At 39.1% G+C, this 24,249-nt stretch overlaps 1 protein-coding gene across 3 annotated transcripts in view; it reads right to left on the bottom strand.

Annotated features, from left to right (window-relative positions):
- Positions 1 to 24,249, bottom strand: part of ARHGAP42 (Rho GTPase activating protein 42) — a 264,527-nt gene that overhangs the window by 171,043 nt on the left and 69,235 nt on the right. For all 3 annotated transcript variants that reach the window (XM_036902815.2, XM_057490759.1, XM_036902817.2), the window contains exon 2: positions 20,511 to 20,606. In XM_036902815.2, coding sequence (XP_036758710.1) covers positions 20,511 to 20,606 — 96 coding nt within the window. The remainder of the gene's footprint in view (positions 1 to 20,510; positions 20,607 to 24,249) is intronic.

Raw genomic sequence — 24,249 nt, 5'->3', positions numbered from 1 at the left:
ATCATCTCTACTTCCTTGCCTGAAGCTCATCTGTATTTACAGAATTAATCCAGGCCCTCCTGGTTCTGCAGGAAATAAGACATTATCTCTGATTCCCAAGAATCAAGCATGATTTGAAAACATTTCTCTCCACAGCCCTCTGAATCATGACTCAGCAACTATCCTGAATCTATGACAGAAATTACTCAGATTCAGCTTTTTCCAGCCACTATTCCTAGATAACTATACAAGATGAGGTTTTCTTTTTTTAGACCCATTATACAATCCCTTCCTTGCTTTCAAATTTTTCGCTCTATATTGTTTTTCCCTCTCTCCCCCTCACAAGTCTCTCTTCATTGTTCATATGCTTGTCCTTGCCTTTTGCCAATAAGTTTTCCATTAATCTGTGGGTGTCCATGTCCTAACTCACTTATTTCAAACAGTCTCCTGGACTATTGCCTTTCTGATCCAAACATTTTACATCAAAATTGAAACTGTAATTTTATTATTTCATTTACATTTAGAAATGTTCTCTCTTGGTCCATAAAAGATTTGCTGATGAAGGCAATCTCTGACTCACTCTGAACTGGCAAAGATTTCCATGTTAATTCATCACCTATATTGATGCCAGAATAAACCTCCTAAAAGGGCAATTTCAGTTGAAAGCCCTGTGTCTCCTGAGAAGACAAAATTAAACATTAGACTATATGGCAAAGTCCTCCCGATATTCTCTGGCTCTCAGTCTTCATACTCCAGCTGAGGATAATACATCTTAGTATTCTTCAATATTGCACATATCAAGACAATGAATGTTCAAGTGTACAATTGGGCTAAATTTGCCGAGGCAAGGGAAGAAGTCCAATGACTAGAGGAGAAGGATGCAGTGGTTAAACACTGACCTAGAGAAATGCTTCAACATCCCAAATGCTTCAGAAAAAAATTTCATGCTGTTACATTCAGCATGCCCCAAGCATTTACTACCTTTACAATGCCTTCCGCACCGAATGTTTTCAAATCCAGAAATATGTCAATGTTTACATGGTCATGTAAATATGGCTACACAAGGAATGGAGTATAAAATAAGGTTCATTCTATAAGCAACTTACAGTAATACCACTACCTTAAAATTAGATATCTATACATTAGAAATACTGGAGAAAATTTTAAATAATCTCCCTTTTATATCTGTGTGGCACTTACCACAGTCTAACTTAATATATAATGAATTTACGTATTTTATCTAATTCCTCTAACAAACCTATTAGGGTGGGGATTTTTTTCCTTCTGTTTTGTACAGTGATGTGTCTTCAGCCCCCAAAACAGTGTGACAAATCACAGATGCTTGATAAGGTTTTACTGAATGAACCAACAAATAAACTCAGAGTCAAAGTTCATGACCTAGGAACCAGGCAATCAAGGTTGTAATAATGGTGTAACTTCAGAAAATCATTTCACATGTTTCTAAAGCAAAATGACAGGCCTCGCTCTCATGTTCTCCAAGGTCTCTTTCTTCCCTGAAGTACTAAAACTTGGGGTTCTAAGAAACCAGCCCAACAGTTCTAGTCAGAAGCTACACGTTTCTATCTTCAAAAGCTGTATTCAAAGTGGGTGCAAAATTTACATTATATTCAAAATGGGTGGATCAATTCTACTAAGCAAAGTAGGAAATTACCAACATAAGTGCAAACTACACACTAACACCCACATGGGCACCACTTACCTTTCTGATGCCTGATGTTTACCAACAGGCAACAAAATACGTTTGTTATTTCACACAAAGTTATGACTAAAATGTCATCAGGGCTATATCATGGTTTAGGCTTGAAATTATGTCAACCATATGATCCCAATTTTCCTAAGACCATTCTATTCATGTAAGAGATTGTACTCTACTGTAATTCCATGGGTCAATGCAAGTGCATAAAAAACCATGGGTAGCCTAAAGCAATCTACAGAGTCAATGCAATCCCTATCAAAATACCAACAGCATTCTTCAATGAACTAGAGAAAATAGTCCTAAAATTCATATGGAACCACAAAAGACCCCGAATAGCCAAAGCAATGATGGGAAGAAAGCATAAAGCATTGCTTCCCAACTTCAAGCTCTACTACAAAGCCACAGTAATCAAGATAATTTGGTACTGGCAGAAAAACAGACGCATAGACCAATGGAACAAACTAGAGAGCACAGATATAAACCCAAGCATATATGGTCAATTAATATACGATAAAGGAGCCATGGATATACAATGGGGAAATGACAGTCTCTTCAACAGCTAATTTTGGCAAAACTGGACAGCTATATGCAAGAGAATGAAAGTGGATTATTGACTAACTCCATATACAAAAGTAAACTCAAAATGGACCAAACCTGAATGTAATTCATGAATCCATAAAACTCTTAGAAAACATAGGAAAAAATCTCTTGAATTTAAACATGAGCGACTTTTTCCTGAACGCACCTCATCGGGCAAGGGAAACAAAATAAAAAATGAACAAATGGGACTACATCATGGTAAAAAGCTTCTGTACAGCAAAGAACACTATCAGTAGAACAAAAAGGCATCCTACAGTATGGGAGAATGTATTTGTAAATGACATATCCAACAAGGGGTTAACATCCAAAATATACAAAGAACTCATATGACTCAACACCCAAAAAGCAAATAACCCTATTGAAAAATGGGCAGAGGATATGAACAGACAATTCTCCAAAGAAGAAATTCAGATGGCCAAAAGGCACATGAAAAGATGCTCCACATCGCTAATTATCAGGGAAATGCAAATTAAAACCACAATGAGATATCACCTCATGCCAGTTAGGATGGCCAACATAGAAAAGAATAAGAACAACAAATGCTGGCAAGGATTCAGAGAAAGGGGAACCCTCCTACACCGCTGGTGGGAATGTAAACTAGTTCAATCATTGTGGAAAGCAGATGGAGGTTCCTCAAAAAACTAAAAATAGAAATACTATTTGACCCAGTAATTCCACTCCTAGGAATTTATCCTAAGAACACAGTTTCCCAGTCTCAAAAAGACATATACACCCCTATGTTTATCACAGCACTATTTACAATAGCCAAGAAATGGAAGCAACCTAAGTGTCCACCAGTTGATAAATGGATAAAGAAGATGTGGTACATATACACAATGGAATATTATTCAACCATAAGAAGAAAACAAATCCTACCATTTGCAACAACATGGATGGAACTAGAGGGTGTTGTGCTCATTGAAATAAGCCAGATGGAGAAAGACAAGTACCAAATGATTTCACTCACCTGTGGAGTATGACATCAAAGCAAAAACAGAAGGAACAAAACAGCAGCAGATTCACAGAACTCAAGAATGGACTAACAGCTGCCAAAGGGAAGGACTGGCAGGGGGACAGGGTGGGAAGGGAGGGAGAAGGGGAATAAAGAGAATTACAATTAGCACACATAATGTAATGGGGGGCATGGGGAAGGCAGCACAGCACAGAGAAGACAAGTAGTGACTCTATAGCATCTTACTACCCTGATGGACAGTGACTGTAATGGGGTATGTGGTGGGGACTTGATAATGGGGGGAATCTAGTAACCACAATGTTGCTCATGTAATTGTATATTAATAATACCAAAATAAAAAATAATAAAATAAAATTTTAAAAAACCACAGGTACCCATAGGTTACATTGTAAAGTAAGGTTACCCATGACACAGTTTCTCTGGGGACAAACCTAAAGAAATGGCCAATTTAAACATCTGAAGAAAAGGCCATGTGGGTCAGCCTTCTTAAATCTTTTATAAGGCAGTCAGATTAACTTATTAAAAAGGGAAATATGATGTCATTTCTCTGATGAATGCCCTGCAATGTCTTCTCATTGTCTCTAGGTTAAAATTCCACATCCCTTACATGGCCTATTAGGTCTTATTTAACCTGCCCATAACCTTCACACAAGCCATTTTCCCTTTGGCTGTGTCCTTTCCTCCTCAAGGCCTTCACTCATCCCTTCCCTAGATCTGGAACATTCTCCCTACTCTCCTTCACCTGCCACTTCTCCACGGCTGATTAAACATCACTTCCGAGAGGGGCGGAAGATGGCGGCGTAAGTAGAGCAGCGGAAATCTCCTCCCAAAACAACATATATCTATGAAAATATAACAAAGACAACCCTTCCTAGAATAAAGACCAGAGGACACAGGACAATATCCAGCCACATCCGCACCTGAGAGAACCCAGCGCCTCGCGAAGGGGGTAAGATACAAGCCCCGGCCCCGCGGGAGCCGAGCGCCCCTCCCCCCAGCTCCCGGCGGGAGAAGAGCAGGCAGAGCGGGAGGGAGACGGAGCCCAGGACTGCCGAACACCCAGCCCCAGCCATCCGGGCCAGAGTGCAGGGCCCTCGATACTGGGAAAACAGGGCAGCAAGAACAGTGAGCAGGCACTGGAGGCTGGGCGACAGAGGACATAAGAAAAGCGCGCGACCATTTTTTTTTTTTTTGCTTTTTTGCTGCTTTGTTTTGGCGAGCGCTTTTTGGAAGTCTTAAAGGGACAGGGACCCCAATACTAGGGAAACAGGGCAGAAAGACCGGTGAGCAGAGGCCTGAGGCTGGCACCGGAGAATAAAGAAAAACGAAAGACCACCTTTTTTTTTTTAATTAAAAATTTTTTTTTTTTTTTAATTAAAAAAATTTTTTTTCTTGTTTTTTTTTGTGGTCGTTGTTTTGTTTTGGCGGGTGCTTTTTGGAAGTCTTAAAGGGGCAGGGCGGGTCACTTAACCCAGAGGTAGGGAATCCGGGATCTCTGAGCACCCTAACCCCTGGGCTGCAGGGAGCAGGGAGGCCCCTTACGGAGATAAATAGCCTCCCAGCAGCTCCTGCTCCAACGCGACTCCACCATTTTGGAGTAGCTGCCCGAGCCAGGCCACGCCCACAGCAACAGCGGACATTAACTCCATAGCAGCCGGGCAGGAAGCAGAAACCCTGCCTGCGCGCAGCTGCGCAGCACAAGCCAGTAGAGGCCGCTGTTCTCCCAGGAGAGGAGGGCCACAAACCAACAAGAAAGGAAGTCCTTCCAGCCGTCACTCGTCCCAGTTCTGCAGACTATTCCTATCACCATGAAAAGGCAAAGCTACAGGCAGACAAAGATCACAGAGACAACACCAGAGAAGGAGACAGACCTAACCAGTCTTCCTGACAAAGAATTCAAAATAAGAATCATAAACATGCTGACAGAGATGCAGAGAAATACGCAAGAAAAATGGGATGAAGTCCGGAAAGAGATCACAGATGCCAGAAAGGAGATCGCAGAAATGAAACAAACTCTGGAAGGGTTTATAAGCAGAATGGATAGAATGCAAGAGGCCATTGATGGAATTGAAATCAGAGAACAGGAACGCATAGAAGCTGACATAGAGAGAGACAAAAGGATCTCCAGGAATGAAACAATATTAAGAGAACTGTGTGACCAATCTAAAAGGAACAATATCCGTATTATAGGGGTCCCAGAAGAAGAAGAGAGAGGAAAAGAGATGGAAAGTATCTTAGAAGAAATAATTGCTGAAAACTTCCCAACACTGGGGGAGGAAGTAATCGAACAGACCACGGAAATACACAGAACCCCCAACAGAAAGGATCCAAGAAGGGCAACACCAAGACACATAATAATTAAAATGGCAAAGATCAAGGACAAGGAAAGAGTGTTAAAGGCAGCTAGAGAGAAAAAGGTCACCTATAAAGGGAAACCCATCAGGCTAACGTCAGATTTCTCAACAGAAACCCTACAGGCCAGAAGAGAATGGCATGATATATTTAATACAATGAAACAGAAGGGCCTTGAACCAAGGATACTGTATCCAGCACGACTATCATTCAAATATGACGGTGGGATTAAACAATTCCCAGACAAACAAAAGCTGAGGGAATTTGCTTTCCACAAACCACCTCTACAGAACATCTTACATGGACTGCTCTAGATGGGAGCACTCCTAGAAGGAGCACAGCACAAAACACCCAACATATGAAGAATCGAGGAGGAGGAACAAGAAGGGAGAGAAGAAAAGAATCTCCAGACAGTGTATATAACAGCTCAATAAGCGAGCTAAGTTAGGCAGTAAGATACTAAAGAGGCTAACCTTGAACCTTTGGTAACCACGAATTTAAAGCCTGCAATGGCAATAAGTACATATCTTTCAATAGTCACCCTAAATGTTAATGGGTTGAATGCACCAATCAAAAGACACAGAGTAACAGAATGGATAAAAAAGCAAGACCCATCTATATGCTGCTTACAAGAAACTCACCTCAAACCCAAAGACATGTACAGACTAAAAGTCAAGGGATGGAAAAACATATTTCAAGCAAACAACAGTGAGAAGAAAGCAGGGGTTGCAGTACTAATATCAGACAAAATAGACTTCAAAACAAAGAAAGTAACAAGAGATAAAGAAGGACACTACATAATGATAAAGGGCTCAGTCAAACAAGAGGATATAACCATTCTAAATATATATGCACCCAACACAGGAGCACCAGCATATGTGAAACAAATACTAACAGAACTAAAGGGGGATATAGACTGCAATGCATTCATTCTAGGAGACTTCAACACACCACTCACCCCAAAGGATAGATCCACTGGGCAGAAAATAAGTAAGGACACGGAAGCACTGAACAACACAGTGGAGCAGATGGACCTAATAGACATCTATAGAACTCTACATCCAAAAGCAGCGGGATATACATTCTTCTCAAGTGCACATGGAACATTCTCCAGAATAGACCACATACTAGGCCACAAAAAGAGCCTCAGAAAATTCCAAAAGATTGAAATCCTACCAACCAACTTTTCAGACCACAAAGGCATAAAACTAGAAATAAACTGTACAAAGAAAGCAAAGAGGCTCACAAACACATGGAGGCTTAACAACACGCTCCTAAATAATCAATGGATCAATGACCAAATCAAAATGGAGATACAGCAATATATGGAAACAAATGACAACAACAACACTAAGCCCCAACTTCTGTGGGACACAGCAAAAGCAGTCTTAAGAGGAAAGTATATAGCAATCCAAGCATATTTAAAAAAGGAAGAGCAATCCCAAATGAATGGTCTAATGTCACAATTAACGAAATTGGAAAAAGAAGAACAGATGAGGCCTAAGGTCAGCAGAAGGAGGGACATAATAAAGATCAGAGAAGAAATAAATAAAATTGAGAAGAATAAAACAATAGCAAAAATCAATGAAACCAAGAGCTGGTTCTTCGAGAAGATAAACAAAATAGATAAGCCTCTAGCCAGACTTATTAAGAAGAAAAGAGAGTCAACACAAATCAACAGTATCAGAAACGAGAAAGGAAAAATCACGACGGACCCCACGGAAATGCAAAGAATTATTGGAGAATACTATGAAAACCTATATGCTAACAAGCTGGGAAACCTAGGAGAAATGGACAACTTCCTAGAAAAATATAACCTTCCAAGATTGACCCAGGAAGAAACAGAAAATCTAAACAGACCAATTACCAGCAACGAAATTGAAGAGGTAATCAAAAAACTACCAAAGAACAAAACCCCCGGGCCAGATGGATTTACCTCGGAATTTTATCAGACATACAGGGAAGACATAATACCCATTCTCTTTAAAGTTTTCCAAAAAATAGAGGAGGAGGGGATACTCCCAAACTCATTCTATGAAGCTAACATCACCCTAATACCAAAACCAGGCAAAGACCCCACCAAAAAAGAAAACTACAGACCAATATCCCTGATGAACGTAGATGCAAAAATACTCAACAAAATATTAGCAAACCGAATTCAAAAATACATCAAAAGGATCATACACTATGACCAAGTGGGATTCATTCCAGGGATGCAAGGATGGTACAACATTCGAAAGTCCATCAACATCATCCACCACATCAACAAAAAGAAAGACAAAAACCACATGATCATCTCCATAGATGCTGAAAAAGCATTTGACAAAGTTCAACATCCATTCATGATAAAAACTCTCAGCAAAATGGGAATAGAGGGCAAGTACCTCAACATAATAAAGGCCATCTATGATAAACCCACAGCCAACATTATATTGAACAGCGAGAAGCTGAAAGCATTTCCTCTGAGATCGGGAACTAGACAGGGATGCCCACTCTCTCCACTGTTATTTAACATAGTACTGGAGGTCCTAGCCACGGCAATCAGACAAAGCAAAGAAATACAAGGAATCCAGATTGGTAAAGAAGAAGTTAAACTGTCACTATTTGCAGAAGACATGATACTGTACATAAAAAACCCTAAAGACTCCACCCCAAAACTACTAGAACTGATATCGGAATACAGCAAAGTTGCAGGATACAAAATCAACACACAGAAATCTGTGGCTTTCCTATATACTAACAATGAACCAACAGAAAGAGAAATCAGGAAAACAACTCCATTCACAATTGCATCCAAAAAAATAAAATACCTAGGAATAAACCTAACCAAAGAAGTGAAAGACTTATACTCTGAAAACTACAAGTCACTCTTAAGAGAAATTAAAGGGGACACTAACAGATGGAAACTCATCCCATGCTCGTGGCTAGGAAGAATTAATATCGTCAAAATGGCCATCCTGCCCAAAGCAATATACAGATTTGATGCAATCCCTATGAAACTACCAGCAACATTCTTCAATGAACTGGAACAAATAATTCAAAAATTTATATGGAAACACCAAAGACCCCGAATAGCCAAAGCAATCCTGAGAAAGAAGAATAAAGTAGGGGGGATCTCACTCCCCGACTTCAAGCTCCACTATAAAGCCATAGTAATCAAGACAATTTGGTACTGGCACAAGAGCAGAGCCACAGACCAATGGAACAGACTAGAGAATCCAGACATTAACCCAGACATATATGGTCAATTAATATTTGATAAAGGAGCCATGGACATACAATGGCGAAATGACAGTCTCTTCAACAGGTGGTGCTGGCAAAACTGGACAGCTACATGTAGGAGAATGAAACTGGACCATTGTCTAACCCCATATACAAAAGTAAACTCAAAATGGATCAAAGACCTGAATGTAAGCCATGAAACCATTAAACTCTTGGAAGAAAACATAGGCACAAACCTCTTAGACATAAACATGAGTGACCTCTTCTTGAACATATCTCCCCGGGCAAGGAAAACAACAGCAAAAATGAGTAAGTGGGACTATATTAAGTTGAAAAGCTTCTGTACAGCAAAAGACACCATCAATAGAACAAGAAGGATCCCTACAGTATGGGAGAATATATTTGAAAATGACACATCCGATAAAGGCTTGACGTCCAGAATATATAAGGAGCTCTCACGCCTCAACAAACAAAAAACAAATAACCCAATTAAAAAATGGGCAGAGGAACTGAACAGACAGTTCTCCAAAAAAGAAATACAGATGGCCAACAGACATATGAAAAGATGCTCCACATTGCTAATTATCAGAGAAATGCAAATTAAAACTACAATGAGGTATCACCTCACACCAGTAAGGATGGCTGCCATCCAAAAGACAAACAACAACAAATGTTGGCGAGGCTGTGGAGAAAGGGGAACCCTCCTACACTGCTGGTGGGAATGTAAGTTAGTTCAACCATTGTGGAAAGCAGTATGGAGGTACATCAAAATGCTCAAAACAGACTTACCATTTGACCCAGGAATTCCACTCCTAGGAATTTACCCTAAGAACGCAGCAATCAAGTTTGAGAAAGACAGATGCACCCCTATGTTTATTGCAGCACTATTTACAATAGCCAAGAATTGGAAGCAACCTAAATGTCCATCAATAGATGAATGGATAAAGAAGATGTGGTACATATACACAATGGAATACTACTCAGCTATAAGAAAAGGGCAAATCCAATCATTTCCAGCAACATGGATGGAGCTGGAGGGTATTATGCTCAGTGAAACAAGCCAAGCGGAGAAAGAGAAATACTAAATGATTTCACTTATCTGTGGAATATAAGAACAAAGGAAAAACTGAAGGAACAAAACAGCAGCAGAATCACAGAACTCAAGAATGGACTAACAGGTACCAAAGGGAAAGGGACTGGGGAGGATGGGTGGGTAGGGAGGGATAAGCGGGGGAGAAGTAAGGGGGTATTAAGATTAACATGCATGGGGGGGTAGGAGAAAAGGGAGGGCTGTACAACACAGAGAAGGCAAGTAGTGATTCTACAACATTTTGCTATGCTGATGGACAGTGACTGTAAAGGGGTTTATAGGGGAGACCTGGTATAGGGGAGAGCCTAGTAAACATAATATTCGTCATGTAAGTGTAGATTAGTGATAGCAAAAAAAAAAAAAAAAAAAAAAAAAAAAAAAGGGCAGTTCCTGTGTGGTAACCTCCAACGAGTTCTACACAAGGGTATAAAGGGCATATAAAAGTGTAGGCAAAGGGTCTGTTTGTGTTTATACAGAGGATCAAAGCCTAATTGGGCTACCCCGAAAATGAACTAAGATACGATATGAAAAAGAACTTCCAACATCTGCACTCTCTGGAAGACTCATGCCAGAAAATGATCATCAAAAAACCCCAACAAAGATCCACGCACTCCTACAGCTGTAGAGGCACTCATCCCACCAGTTCCTGGACTTGCCATGGGAATGAGGAAGGAGATATCTAAGCTGGCCTGTGCATACAGTAAAACAACAAAATTGGACTGGATCTATACTGTTGGAACTCAACCAAGAATTTGGAGAAGTGCAAATTGTAGCGCTCCAAAGTCTTACAACTACAAACTATTTACTGTTAAAAGAACATATGGCATGTGAACAGTCCCCAGGAATGGGTTGTTTTAATTTGTCTGATTTCTCTCAGACTGTTCAAGTTCAGTTGGACAATATCCACCATATCATAGATAAGTTTTCACAAATGCCTAAGGTGCCTAACTGGTTTTCTTGGTTTCACTGCAGATGGCTGGTAATTACAGATATGCTTTGGTTATGTAACTATACTGCTATTATGTTAATGTGTGTGTGCAATTTAAGTAGTAGCTTAAAACCTGTACATGCTGAAGTTACTCTACAAGAAGATATATCAAAGAAATAATCAATCTTCCCATGTTTTCTTCCGCCTGCTACTTCTATAGCTTTTCTTCTTCCTTCCTAATTACAACCCTTAAATAGAATTCGTGCCTCATATCAAATTTACCGAGTATCATAATTCTTCCAAGTGGTAAAGATACCTCAAGACAAATGCTGGGCATAGAAGCCACAGGGCATAAATATGCAAAGAAGTAAAAAGCTAACTTTTTCAAACAATAAGGCTTCTCTCTCACTTACCAACTTCACATTTCCCTGTATGGCCCCGGAAGATGACTGGTTAGCCAGAGACGGGTAAGATTCCTCAAGGGAGGAACAACCTAAGACAGGCACAGTCGCAGGGGGGCCATCAGGTGAGAAATTGGGGATCAACAGAGGTGAGGCTTAGAACCTCACCCCCCCGTTCTGAGAGAAATCTTCTGCATACGTGGATGTTTTATTGCCCTGGTCTAACTTGGATTAACACATAGTCTACAGGCACACACCTGATCATCTACATGTGCTCTCTTACAACACTAAACTATGTTTTCTACCTTTATCTTGTATCTACCTACCACTTCAGCATTTTATTAAAAATAATAATAATAAAGAGAGAAATGTGGTATCCACATATAAATCAAGTATAAAAACCAAATGAGTATTCATATTTGAACTGACTGTTTATAGTTCATAATGCATGAGCAAAACCGAAAGTTTCTGTGATGACTGCCCTTGTACTGTTCACCATGTAACTTATTCATTATGTAAGAATTTGTTCTACATGTAAAAACTTGTTTGTTATGCCTCAGAAGATTGGAGACTGACAAAAATTAGGCTTGGGGTGGAATAATGATTGTGCATTGAGCATTGACTCCCCTATACAGAATTTTATTGTCGTTAACAACCATTTGATCAATAAATATGAGAGATGCCCTCACAAAAAAAAAAAAAAAAAAAAAGAAGGACAGACTTCCAATGGTAAAATAAATTAGTAACCGGGATGTAATGTATAGCATAAGGAATATAGTCAAGATATTGTAACAGCCTGGTAGGGTGATAGCTGGAACCTAGAATTATGTATATAAATGTTCTACCACTGTGCTGTACACTTGAAACTCATGTAATGTAATACTGTGTGTCAACTACCCTTCAATAAAAAATAATAATTAAAAAAAAAAAAAAAACATCACTTCCTCAGAGTGGCCTTCCCTCATCTTCCCACTTATCCAACTACGCCTGGTCTATACTGAACAGGTCCTCTCAGCGTAATATACTTTGTTTCTGTAGCATTCAATACAACTGTGACTTAACTGTAATTGGTTATTTAATATATAAATATAACATATTTATATATGAAAATATAAATATAAATTACTTAAGCCATGGATAGTGCCTTAGACCTGGTGGGCACTAAAGTACTTACAGGATAAATGAGTTTTACTGACAGGAAATACAGACATAGAAAGAATAAAAGGAGTGGACGAAAAACTACAGTATCAGGTCCCTGGGTCTACTCCCTGGTCCTTTTGTTTGTGAAGGTAACCAGGTTAGGCCCAAGATGGATTCACTCATGCTAAATCCCACATCAGCAAACCAAAACTTAACTAAGTTTCTGTGCTGGCTCACCCAGAAAAGGTAGACCTAAATAAACGAGTCACTGCTTGCTTGCTCGGCATGTTACCCGACCTGGCCTCCAAATTTCCCTTTGGTCTACGCAGGTAACCCAACTTCAACCAATTGGCAAATGCCTAATAAAACTTCCTTGTTTTTGCCCACTTTGCTCTAGAAATCTCTTCCCTCGAACAGCTCTTCAGCACTCCTTTCTATCTGCTAGGTTGGATGCTGCCTGATTCATGAATCACTGAATAAAGCAGGTAAGATCTTTAAAATTTGATTAGTTGAATTTTGCTCAACACACTTTAGCCTCTTTCTCTTAGGACCAAAACTATCCTAACTCATCTTCAATAAGCTTTGGCTGCCTCATTGCCCCACAGGTGCCTCAGCTTTTTTGCCTGTCTGCAGATGACCATCAAAGTGGCAGAAGATTGATTTGGGGGATACCAACAAATTATATAGAGCAGGCAAATTCACAAATACAGAATTTATGAAAAATGAGGATCCACTGTATCTTCCTGTATCCCAAGTTATATGGGGCCACAGCATTTACTTCACTGTCTAATCATTTTGTTAATATTTGTGAGCTTTTATAAGTCAATTGTAAGTCGAACCATAAAGTTATCTTTCATTCCCTATGCAGTCACCCTGAAATAAGCCTTCTTTAAGTTATGTGAACCTAAAAGGATATTGCTGCAATTTTACCCATTAGTCTATATATTCCATGAAGGCAAGAGCTTCAACCACTCTTCACCACCATTTCCCTAGGGAGTGGCACAGTATCAGCTAACAGGCAGTCAATAAATGCTGAATAAATACGACAGAAAAATCTATAGCTCCAGTTTGAAATATTTACAAATAAGGGATTTGTTCTAAATGATTCTCAAGTACATGAAAAGTCCTATATGTGTTTGTGTTTGCAAGTAACTACATGAACTACTTCGGCCTCAAAATTCAGTTTATTACTCCACTAAATCAGTTCAACCTACCCAAATATGTACGTATTATTTAATATGTGACTCAAAAATTTTATGTATGCACACAAATGTGACTTGTTTCTATAGATGGGTTTGCTAGATGTTGGCAGGACTATTCAGGCAAAAAATATTTACTAAGCCTCTGCTACAAATAGAACTTTAAAGTATTATGCAAGAATAAAAACATGAGTAAAATTTTCTGACCTCAAAGCGTATTTAATTTGCCGAAGGAGATAAGCAACCAACCAAGTTCTCTGTAAAATAGACTGAACTACTACTCTATGTTTAGCAGAACAAATCACAAAAGGCATAAGGAGGTTTCAGGGGATTAATGTGTATCAGTAAGTTAATAATTTTTTTCCTTTGAGACATTGCCTTGTGATTTAAGTTTCAGAGAGATTTTAAGAGCCTGAAATTTAAAAATCTATGCCCTTGAATTTCAATTTAAATCAAATTATGTTCTTTAAAAATCAGAGCTAATATGAGGAAAACATCTCTCTCAAATGACACGTTTTTCTGAAGGGAGGAACCCCACCTGAAATGTGCAACTTTCCCAGCTGTTTCGGTCCTTAGTTGTGTGTGGTTTCTGTGTGGGTGCAAAAGTAAGGGTGGTTTTAAAAAATAAATAAAAAAGGAAAACAATAATTCAATTGTCCAACTGAGAACCATTAAGTAAAATATGCTTCCTCTACAGAGTTCAAAAGAAAATATTATTTGTACAAACAATTTAAGGCATTTGGAAATGTTCTGCCTTAATAGAGGACTTCCTGATTTCTATAACCACATTTAAGTGGGTTGTAATGAGGGTGTGTAACAACTTCATTTTCTTTTGATTCAACAAATGAGAAGGTAATGTGTTTTCTAGAATTTAATAGAAATCTCAGGTCTCATTTCAAAGAGTTCAGTTGTGGTTAGAAACGGTTATGGTCTCTCATTTGCTAACTTTGTCCTAAGAAATGCCCAAGAAGGGTTGTATGGCCGCTCCACCTTAGGCACCACAATTTCATTAGAAGAATATTAGTGGTAATTTGTATGGATGAGTATTTGTAGCTCATAACCAAATTCTGAAGAAAAACTTATTAAATGTTCCATAAATATTAACAGTTGAATTTTATTAGTGTAAGTTGAAGAAAATTGGTGTTTATGGGTTTTCCTTTTTTTTTTTTAAGCTAAAATCATTTATGCTTTTTTAAGTTACATTTCTTGGGTTTATAAATACACCAGCTATTTTTGGCCTGAAACAGGTTACTATCTCTCAAGATGTTTTTATACTATATAGGAATCCCTCCAAAACACACAAAGTAGACTGCCATATTTCCCACTCTAGACTATAGTCGTATTTATCACTTGGAAAACTGGATCAAATAATACCTTTCCACTGGAACTAACAGATACATCCTCAAAGTGAGTGGATTTATTTGGCAAAAGATTTATGCATTTTTCCATAGTAATTTCTGTAAACAAGGAAAATGAAGAAAACTTTCAGCCACTCCCTTGAACAATGTTTTCTATTTCACACCCTCTTAGCAGGCATCAATGTTCAGTCTCAGGTATCTGTCTATATACCAAGATATTTGAAACTCACAGTTAAGTCACCTTATCACGGTATCACACTGATCATACCCAGCTTCCAAGGGGTAATCAAATATTCGCACCTGGGCAAAGCACTGCTCACTCACGAAGACACAAGAAAAACCCTGTGACTTGAAATGTCACTATTTTAAATTCATCCCCTGGTGTCTCACCTTTCAATATATTCTCCTGAACTCAGAACAGGAAAGCCCCCAAATGTAGTGTACTCCAGACTACAAAGTATACAAAATTTGGTACGGATTTGAGTTATCACCCATAAATCTGTACATATACAACTTGTACATAAATTTCCATATAAAAGTTATCTTTTTTTTAATCTAACATACTCTTCATTCTAAGAACTATTAAGTACCAACCACTGTTATTCTTATGTCTGCATATCTGCATTCAAAACAGTATATATATGAGCAGGAATACATTAGCTTTGCCTGAAATATCCGGGCATTTATCATGAAAATACATTGACCTGAATTACCTAATTGATGGCCTCATCTCTCCACCTGGAGTCGGGAGCCATAACCTCAGCTGACAAGTGGGTGTGTGTTGCCTGTCTCCACCACGGGAACTTTCTGTTTAGGTGTGTCTAAAGGAATGAAGTCCCCACCTAGAATATTTACTAGCAAACTGACCCTCCTTCTTGGTAAATGTTTAATCTCTTCAGTGCAAGGTTCATATTGTCCAAGATTTGCCTGAGAGTTACCATAAACCATCACACAACATCCCTAACCAAGCTGTTTATATACAACTGCAACTGGACCTTCCAATGGTTTCCAAGATTACATAGAAGGAACAAGCTTTGCCTCATTTCAGTGACTAATGTTATTTTTATTGGCAGTAGTTCAGCTTGACTAACAATATCCAATTTTTTTTTTAACCTAGACTTCCTTTAAAACTTTGGTTAAAAGTGATTTCAAATTACAGGCACTAATTACAGGAACAAAACACAGTGACTGGCATGCCCCAACCTTGGTGGGGACATAAATTCTGAAGTAATATGTTAAGATTCACAGACTTGTATTAATCTATACTCTCATGGGCTAAATTAACATAGCAAAAGAACCCTTCCCATAGGCAGATTCACAGTAGCATTTCTGACCTTCTATTTGTTTGAATGAAACAGAGTTTTCAAAATAATATTTTATGTTTTGTAGAGATAGTGTTTCCTACGAAAGGTTTTAATTTCTAAAGTGAGTCACGTGACTAGACTTACCAATTCCCATCTATGGATACCAGGACTGGTGTAGTGGGTATTTCCTTTTTGTATGTACATACATATTAGTGTACGGTTATAGTTAAATAATGTTCATTTTTCATCTAGTCTACCCGTATGACTTGAGAATCTTACATACCAATTTGTAATCACATGCCTCCTTCCCCTCCAAGTTCCGAACTCCAAGTACACAGCTACTCAACTCCTAACTTACTCCTCACTCAATGTCTTTACTCAGTTCAAAAACCAAAGCAGTATAAAAAGTGGGCAATTAGAGCAGCTGTGGGAAGCTGGATGACTCAACAGGCTGCTTCCCACTCAGCCAGCGCTGCAGTGGGCAGATAAAAGGGACCCATCAAAAGCTCACGTGCAGCTCATTCACCCTTAGAGAAGGGAGGAGCAATGACCTCTTGCTGTTCCTGAATGGGAAGGAGAGTGCTAGAAGGAGAATGCAGGATGCCACCCTGCCTGGGACCTCAGTTCTGGAAACAGCTGACCTGCTCTGAGCCACAGGAATTCCCCAGAATTCACAGTTAGGTCGCAGACAACTAATCCCAGTTTGCTTTCCCTTCCAAGTCAGTAATGTCTCTCTGGAACCAAAAAACAAACAAAAAAGCCAGCAAGGACAAGGCTAGGAGGGTGGGTGCAAAAGGGGACCACTGAAGCGCAGGGCCAATTCACAGACCAGACACAGGCCTACGCATCTAACAAATTCCTGGAGCAGCTTCCACGAATTAGAGGGTCATGCTGACACAGTAGCAGCATCTTCTCTTCCTTACTTTGCCCAAAATCTGTTTGTCACCCTCCTCCACTGTAAGTGCATTGAAAGCAGACATCTTACTCACTGTCCTACAGCCCCTGCACCCATTCCCACCACTGTAATGTACAAAGTGCACACATGTCTTGACTGTACAAGTTATTTAGCACTGACACTGCTTGCTTATAAAAGACGCGCTTTTTTGGTAAGTCATCATTTTTAGTGGTTACATCATTGGTAAGTCTCAAAACTCCTCTGGCTGGGAGTGTTGAGACTATTGCTCAACGCTAAGACTCACAGCTGTCCCTACTTCATTCCTGTTCCATTAAATCAGAGAAATAGAGAGGCGGAAACTGGGGCTTCAGCAAGCTATTTTAAAGACAGCTGAAACTTTGTACTTGCAGCATAGAGTTGAAGCTGATGAAGGTGGGTAAGGATAGTTCTTGTACGCCATCCGGCCAGCCTTTCCCATTTATCTCAGGGATATATTCCTACATCACTGCATTTGGTACAATTTGTGATATCTTCATAATTCCTTCATGTTAGGGGTGACTATTCAAAGGCTTCTACTTTCATTATATGCATAGTTATTTTTTACTATCTAGAGTACATTTGGGGACTTGGTAGGAAGATTAAAGTGTTGGATGGTGAAGATATGGGAACATTTATATTTTTATGTTAGTTTCAGAAATAATTGTATAAATCTTTTTGCTCTAAATCATGTTTTCCTAACAAAGTATGGATGTTTAAATCAGATTCCCAATAATAGGAGCTAAATAAGTCAGACTTCAAAGTAGCTAGCCATATTCGTGTATCTACCCCTACACAGCATTCATTATCCACTTCTTAATCTTTGATCTAATTCCTCAAAGCCCTCAAAGTACTAAAATTTAATATTCATTACCTATAATAAATCTTTACCTACTGATCAATTCACACCTTTCCAGTCTAATTTTCAAGAGCCACAATAGCCATTCATTTAGTGAACATTTATATAGACAAGCAGACCCACGTTGAAATACTAAGTCCATCACACCTGGGGAAATCACCTAACATCTGCCTGGAAGGCCACGTAGCACAGTAATTTAAAAACCCTCCCTCTGCAGTTACCACATGACTTCAAGACAGTAATTTTAATGACAAGCTTATTGGAAATCAAGAGAAATATGCAGAAATGTTTACTGTACTTCATATGACAAGTAAAAGACCAATGAGAAGTGACCCAAATAAACTATAAAGACTTCATAAATTCATGTACATGAACCTGACTGGAGTATTTTAAAGTCATGAAATCATTATAAGTTATAATATCTATGAAAACCTGTAAGTATTTGCTATAGTCCTCTTTACAAAGAAAAAAATATATATATATATATATATATCACTCTATTAGAAAAATGTACACACTTGTGAAAAAATTGAAGTTCATAAGAAAAATTTTGTCATTTATTCAACAACTTAACCAAGGGTCTACCATGAGTCAGGGACTAAAGTTAAACAGGTAAAAAGATCTGGCTCTGACATCTTGGAATTTCAGTTTCATTACTAAGTGAAAAAAATTGCTGGCATGTGAACATGTGGGTGTTCTTTCTCCTAAATAATTTTGCTAATATATTAGTATTTTGGTTAGGTGTATCACAAAGAATATGTGGGGGGCATGGCACTCATGACACAAATACCAAGAAGTAGCTCACAAAATGACAATACCGTTTCAAGTATCAGTGGCGCACGATCCCTGAGGGTGCCCTTTACTGTTCATCCTGTAAAACTATAAAGAGGAAGAAGTCGTGCTGCCCGAGGCCCGTGTGGCAGTTGTCTCTCTCTCCTGGAGGCTGTCTAACTACACCCCAGCCAAGTGGCAGGCATGGCTCAGCCGCCTTTCATCACAGAACTGAGGGCACACGGAGCCATCCATGCCCCTGAGAGCCCAGCACCACCACACCTCCCACAGAGTGACACCCCTAAAGGAGAGCGAACAAGTGGCCCAGCTGGCACACACTGCGGAGAGACTGCCGACCTGCCCGTAATGCTGTACGCCAACCTTGCACTCGGAAACAGCCTATCTGAGAACTGCACAGCATCCTTCAGAACAAGCTTTTGTGAATGTAAGCAAGCTAGGGCCACACATGATTTAGTAACTCATTCAGCTCATCTTCTCCTGAGAGCCTTTCTTTTGTGCAGATAATACTGCCCTTTCCTCTCACACATAACATTGGACTTGCTACTTTGGTTTTCAAAAATAATATATTGTTTAGAAATACATACATATCTGACCAACTATAGAAGAAAAAGAAAGGGCAGAGAGAAGAGAGGAATGTGCTTGTGGAGAAGCATGTCAGGGGGTCATACAACCCTGCTACTCAAAGTGTGGTCCATGGACCAGGAGCATCACCACCACTGCCAAGTCTCTTAAAAATGTAGAATCGGACATTTCACCTGAGACTTTCTGAATCAGAATCTCTATTTAGTAAGATCTCCCACTGTTTCATCTACATATTAAAGTTTGGGAGTCACTGTTGTAAATATTCGTAATCTATTTTTACACCTGGAAAGTGAGTACAGTTAGTATTATTCTCTAAAATGTATACACATTTTACACAGTTTTCTGATATGTGACATGTCTCTAATCCACAATGGACCTCGTGTCTATAAACTGGAAAGTAGGGGTTGTTAAAAGGTGCGGGAAAGAGTGCTACGAGAATCTAATCTTCAAATACTAATAACTCAGTAATAGATAAAACTTCAGAGATCACATAACCCAACCTCTTCACTTTGAGAAATTAAACTATCTGACACAAGGAGGGGGCACGCATGCCTTCCCTAGGGTCCGACTGCCGAATTACTGTGCCAAACTCAGATTAGGGCTCAAGACTCCTGATCCCCAGTAATGTTCTATGTCCTACAATAATGCTGATTTAATATGCTGTGACTTTTTTGTCTTTATAACAAAAATTCACATTAAAAGAGAAATCAGTATTAAGTTTAAACAAGATTTTCTTAAAACCAGCACCTTGTATATTTAATAGTAGATGCCCAATATGTATTTGTTTGAATGAATGATTCACTTTGAGGCACAAACACTGTTAACTACATCTTCAAAAAACAGCTGAGCTGAATTACAGAACAATTAAGTAACTCCCTTATGGGAAAAAAACCTCAATTCTAAAACAAGTTATAATACTCTCTTCCACAGTGATCAAAAATCACTCTTGTATTTTTATAAAAGTCAGAATATTTTACATGTTTAGTATTTGGGCAGATGCAGCTGTTTGATTTCAGTGAAATCAGTATCTGAAATAGAACTTCTAAAATTATTACTTAGAATATTGAAGAACAGAGTACTCACCAATACTAATTTCATCATCTGTTTCAGCATCACCAATACATTCAAATTGGAAATCTTGCAGTGACTGGGAAAATTTCTGCACTGCCATAGACAGATCTGTAATTAAAAGTTAAAAGACTCATTAAATTGAAGGTACCATGATATTCAAGAGTTTCCACATGTAATACTATATAACTTTGATGTTAATACTGTATTAACAAGAGCCTTTTGAAATACCAGCTTGGTAAATTTAAGCAGAATTCAAGGAGACTACTAAAGAACTATTTTAGGAGCTGAATCTGCTTTGTTCAAAGGGGATTTGCTCCTTTAACAAAGTTTGGGTGCCAGTTATGTATTAACTGGAAGCTAATTCCCCAAAACCTTTATTAAAGAATTCCCATTCACTTCCTTATAAATGCAGCATTTATTTTAAAAAAGAATGCTACTGAGGTTGCTAGTGGGAGGAAAAAAAGCAGCCAGTCTTTGATCAGGAAGAGTCACTGATGTCATTCTGTGCAGACCATGAAGCAGGTTGGAAAAGCATTTTTAACCTATAAACTACTGGTTTTGACCTACTTCTAAGGTGAAAGGCCACCTGAAAGGCTGTTTATGAATAACCTTGTGATTTATAGCAGACCTCAGTTAAATATATTCTTCAATCCTGGCTTTCATCTGAACAAAGTCCAGGGTGTAACTAAATCCAAAAAAAGAAGAATTATTTAATTCCTGTAGAGAATTTAAAAAGCCCAGAATAATGAGAAGTAAATCCCTACGAGGCAAAAAGCCTGGGGTGCAGACTAACTGATTAAGAATGCAGGCTCTGGAGCCAGGCTGCCTGGGTTGAAATCCAATTTAACTCCTAATTATTTAACCCCTCTGGGCCTCTATCTCCTCATCTGAAAGAGCAAATAACAATGTCATAACCACCTCAGGGTTGTTTTGAGGATTAAGTTAATATTTTTTAAAGGGTTTAGAAAAGAACTTGGCACTTAATAAGTACTATCTAATTTTATTAAATAAAATTAAAAATAAGTCAATCTGACAGTACGGCATCAGGCACGTTCTAAAGGTCCTCCTTCAGAACTACTCTGGTCATCCACGGCTCCTTCCACAGAAGTCTGTGCCAGTAGGAAATCATCTTGTCTGGAGTTCACTCCACACTTCATTTAATGGTATCGCCTGTGAGTTCAAGTTCAATACCTGAACCCTTATATTTCATTCAAACAAAGGACCTAACAGACACTCTCTCCTTCAACAATCTTTAGGCAGGCTCCTTTGAGCCCTCTGCCTTGGCTGTGTTCACCCGGTTTTAGCAAGAATCCTGCCAAGTCACTTTAAAGAGAATCTCCCGCCCTGGGTATCTTACCAAATTCCTCATCCCCCACTTTTGGTGCCCCAGTCCTTGAACTGCCTTCACCAACAATCCTTCTACCACTCTCTATCCACCAACACGCCCCTACCCCAACCTGCAACTCTGCTGTAAGTGCCCTCTTATTCTTGCTGCATTCAGAGTTGAGCTTCATACTCTTCCCTAAGATATTCATCACACCTATAGCAACAGAACTGAATAAAGTCCTACTTACCATTTTAACAACTGTCAGAATAATTTTTTTTCTTTTATGAGAACAGTCGTGGCTTTGTGCCTAGGCATGACCCCAGGACTTACCGCAGTAACCCACTGTTCATGAAACCCCAAGCCCGAGTACTTATTAAAGTACGTATTCACTATGTCTCCAGACATGAAGGTCACTTTTTGTATCACTGGGATTCAAGAAGTCAACACCACCCTCACCTAGGACAATTCTGAAGACCACAGGCTTCCAGCCTGAGAGAGGCTTTTCTAAAACAAAACAAAACAAAATCAACACACGAGAGACAGATTTTTTTTTTTAATCTTCTTTGAAAAAAAACAACCAGAGGATGTTACTCATAAATGAACACCTCTTCCCACAAAAGGGATAAAACTTCGGAACTAAATGCATATTCTACGTGAGAGATACTTTCAGCTTAAGAGTTAGAAATGTCTGTCAGCCTAAGAATGGTTTGTCTGGGGCTTTCAGGAAGAAAGCTGAAGGAGCCTCCTTAGTGAATTATTAGTCAATGGAAAAAGCAAAAGCTACATCAGAATTAGATTTCACCAACTAGTTGTGAGGCCTGGGGCAATCATTCACCTTTCCTGAGACTCATTGTTCTTATCTATACAGAGAAGTAATATTTATCTCACATGGTGGTTATAAAGACTAAAGGAGGTATGTGCCTGTTACAGAACAGGCAACTAAGCAAATGGCATCAGTTATTATTGTTCAAGTACAGCTCACAGAAGTGGGGAATTTGACTGGCCTTCCAGAAAGAAGGGCACCATGTAAAAGGATAGTTATCTGACACAGCCCAACTCTGGCTTAGAGAAATCGTAACAACTATATCAAATATTATACGAAGACAAGGCAGGCTCCTAGGGTAATTTTAAACCAAGATATATGTGGTACTCTCCCTGAGACTTGGGAAATCATTCCATTTAATGTCCTTTTGTTTTCCTGTGTATAATATAAACAAAGACATTATGCTAAACTGGATTTGAAGTCATAGATCCAATTTCTAGAGTGGAGTTGAGATGGGGGATAAAATATCAGGGGTCAGGATGTTGAGAAACCTTGTAATCAATGTCCTTCCTTCTCTCCCCTTTCCCGCAAGTTCCTCTGAGCCTCCCCTCAAACTCAAGGACCTATCTGGAAGCTCTGTCCTAGGGAACTCCTGACACAACTCCCCCAAACTGACCATTCCTTCCTAGACTGTTCTTTGCTTCCATGGCCTTGCTCCTTGACTGCAAAAAGATAAGCTGCTTTGCTCCTCCACAGAGGTCACAGTGAATGCACCATGATAATTCCCATCCCCAAACAAGAACACAGCAGCCCACTTTTATTAGCTACCTTTGTTAATATAGCCACATGACTGAGTATGAGTTCTAGAGGCAAATTGCCCGATTAACTTCCTGCTTCTACCAGTCAGTGGCATGAGCATGTTCCATAACCTCTCTGCACCTCAGTGTCCTCATCTGTTAAATGGGACAGAACCATCCTTCAGGTTGTTGTGAGGAGTAAAGAAGTTAATACAGACGAAGCTGAGAACAGTGTCTGACACATAGCACTTAAAACGTATTGCCTATTTCCATGTATTACATTTAAGAAGGAAAAGGTAAAATTTCAGGAATGAAGGTGGCAGCTATTAGACCCCAGATAACCATAGACAGTGCTCAAGAAAAGTCTGAGCAGTTTCAAATTCTCTCTTGGAGCCCTGCAATCACGCCATGACAGACAGCCTGATTACTCAGTATTTCTGTGTGAGAGGTGGGTGTCCACTTCGACTCTGGGTGGAATCAAAATCACATGAATGCTCCATCCACAGCCCTTCTGGAAACATGATGAGGCCATGTTATACAAGAAAATATGTGGTTCTCAGCTAGTTGATAATCCCCAAAGTGAAGAACTTTGAAATATGAGTTATTTTCAACTTCAATTATCTGGGTTCTTGATTTTCCTTTTATTCTAATTTCGGAAAACCAAAGTAGTGATGAGGTCAAAAATATTATCAAGGTAAGGAACTTACATTTCCTGGCAGTGATATGATGGATTTGCAGAATAAGGAATCCAGGTCACCCTTTTAATCTTAGCCCAACTCCTTCTGAACTAGAAATTATAAACATCTTCCAGTGACTTCAAAACCACATGAAATGTACTACCCCCTAATTGTCTGAAGTTTCTAA

This window comes from Manis pentadactyla, chromosome 13, assembly GCF_030020395.1.
Source record: "Manis pentadactyla isolate mManPen7 chromosome 13, mManPen7.hap1, whole genome shotgun sequence".
NCBI classification, from domain to species: Eukaryota; Metazoa; Chordata; class Mammalia; order Pholidota; family Manidae; genus Manis; species Manis pentadactyla.
The sequence above is the reverse complement of the archived record's forward strand: the minus strand, read 5'-3'. Positions and strand labels throughout refer to the sequence as shown.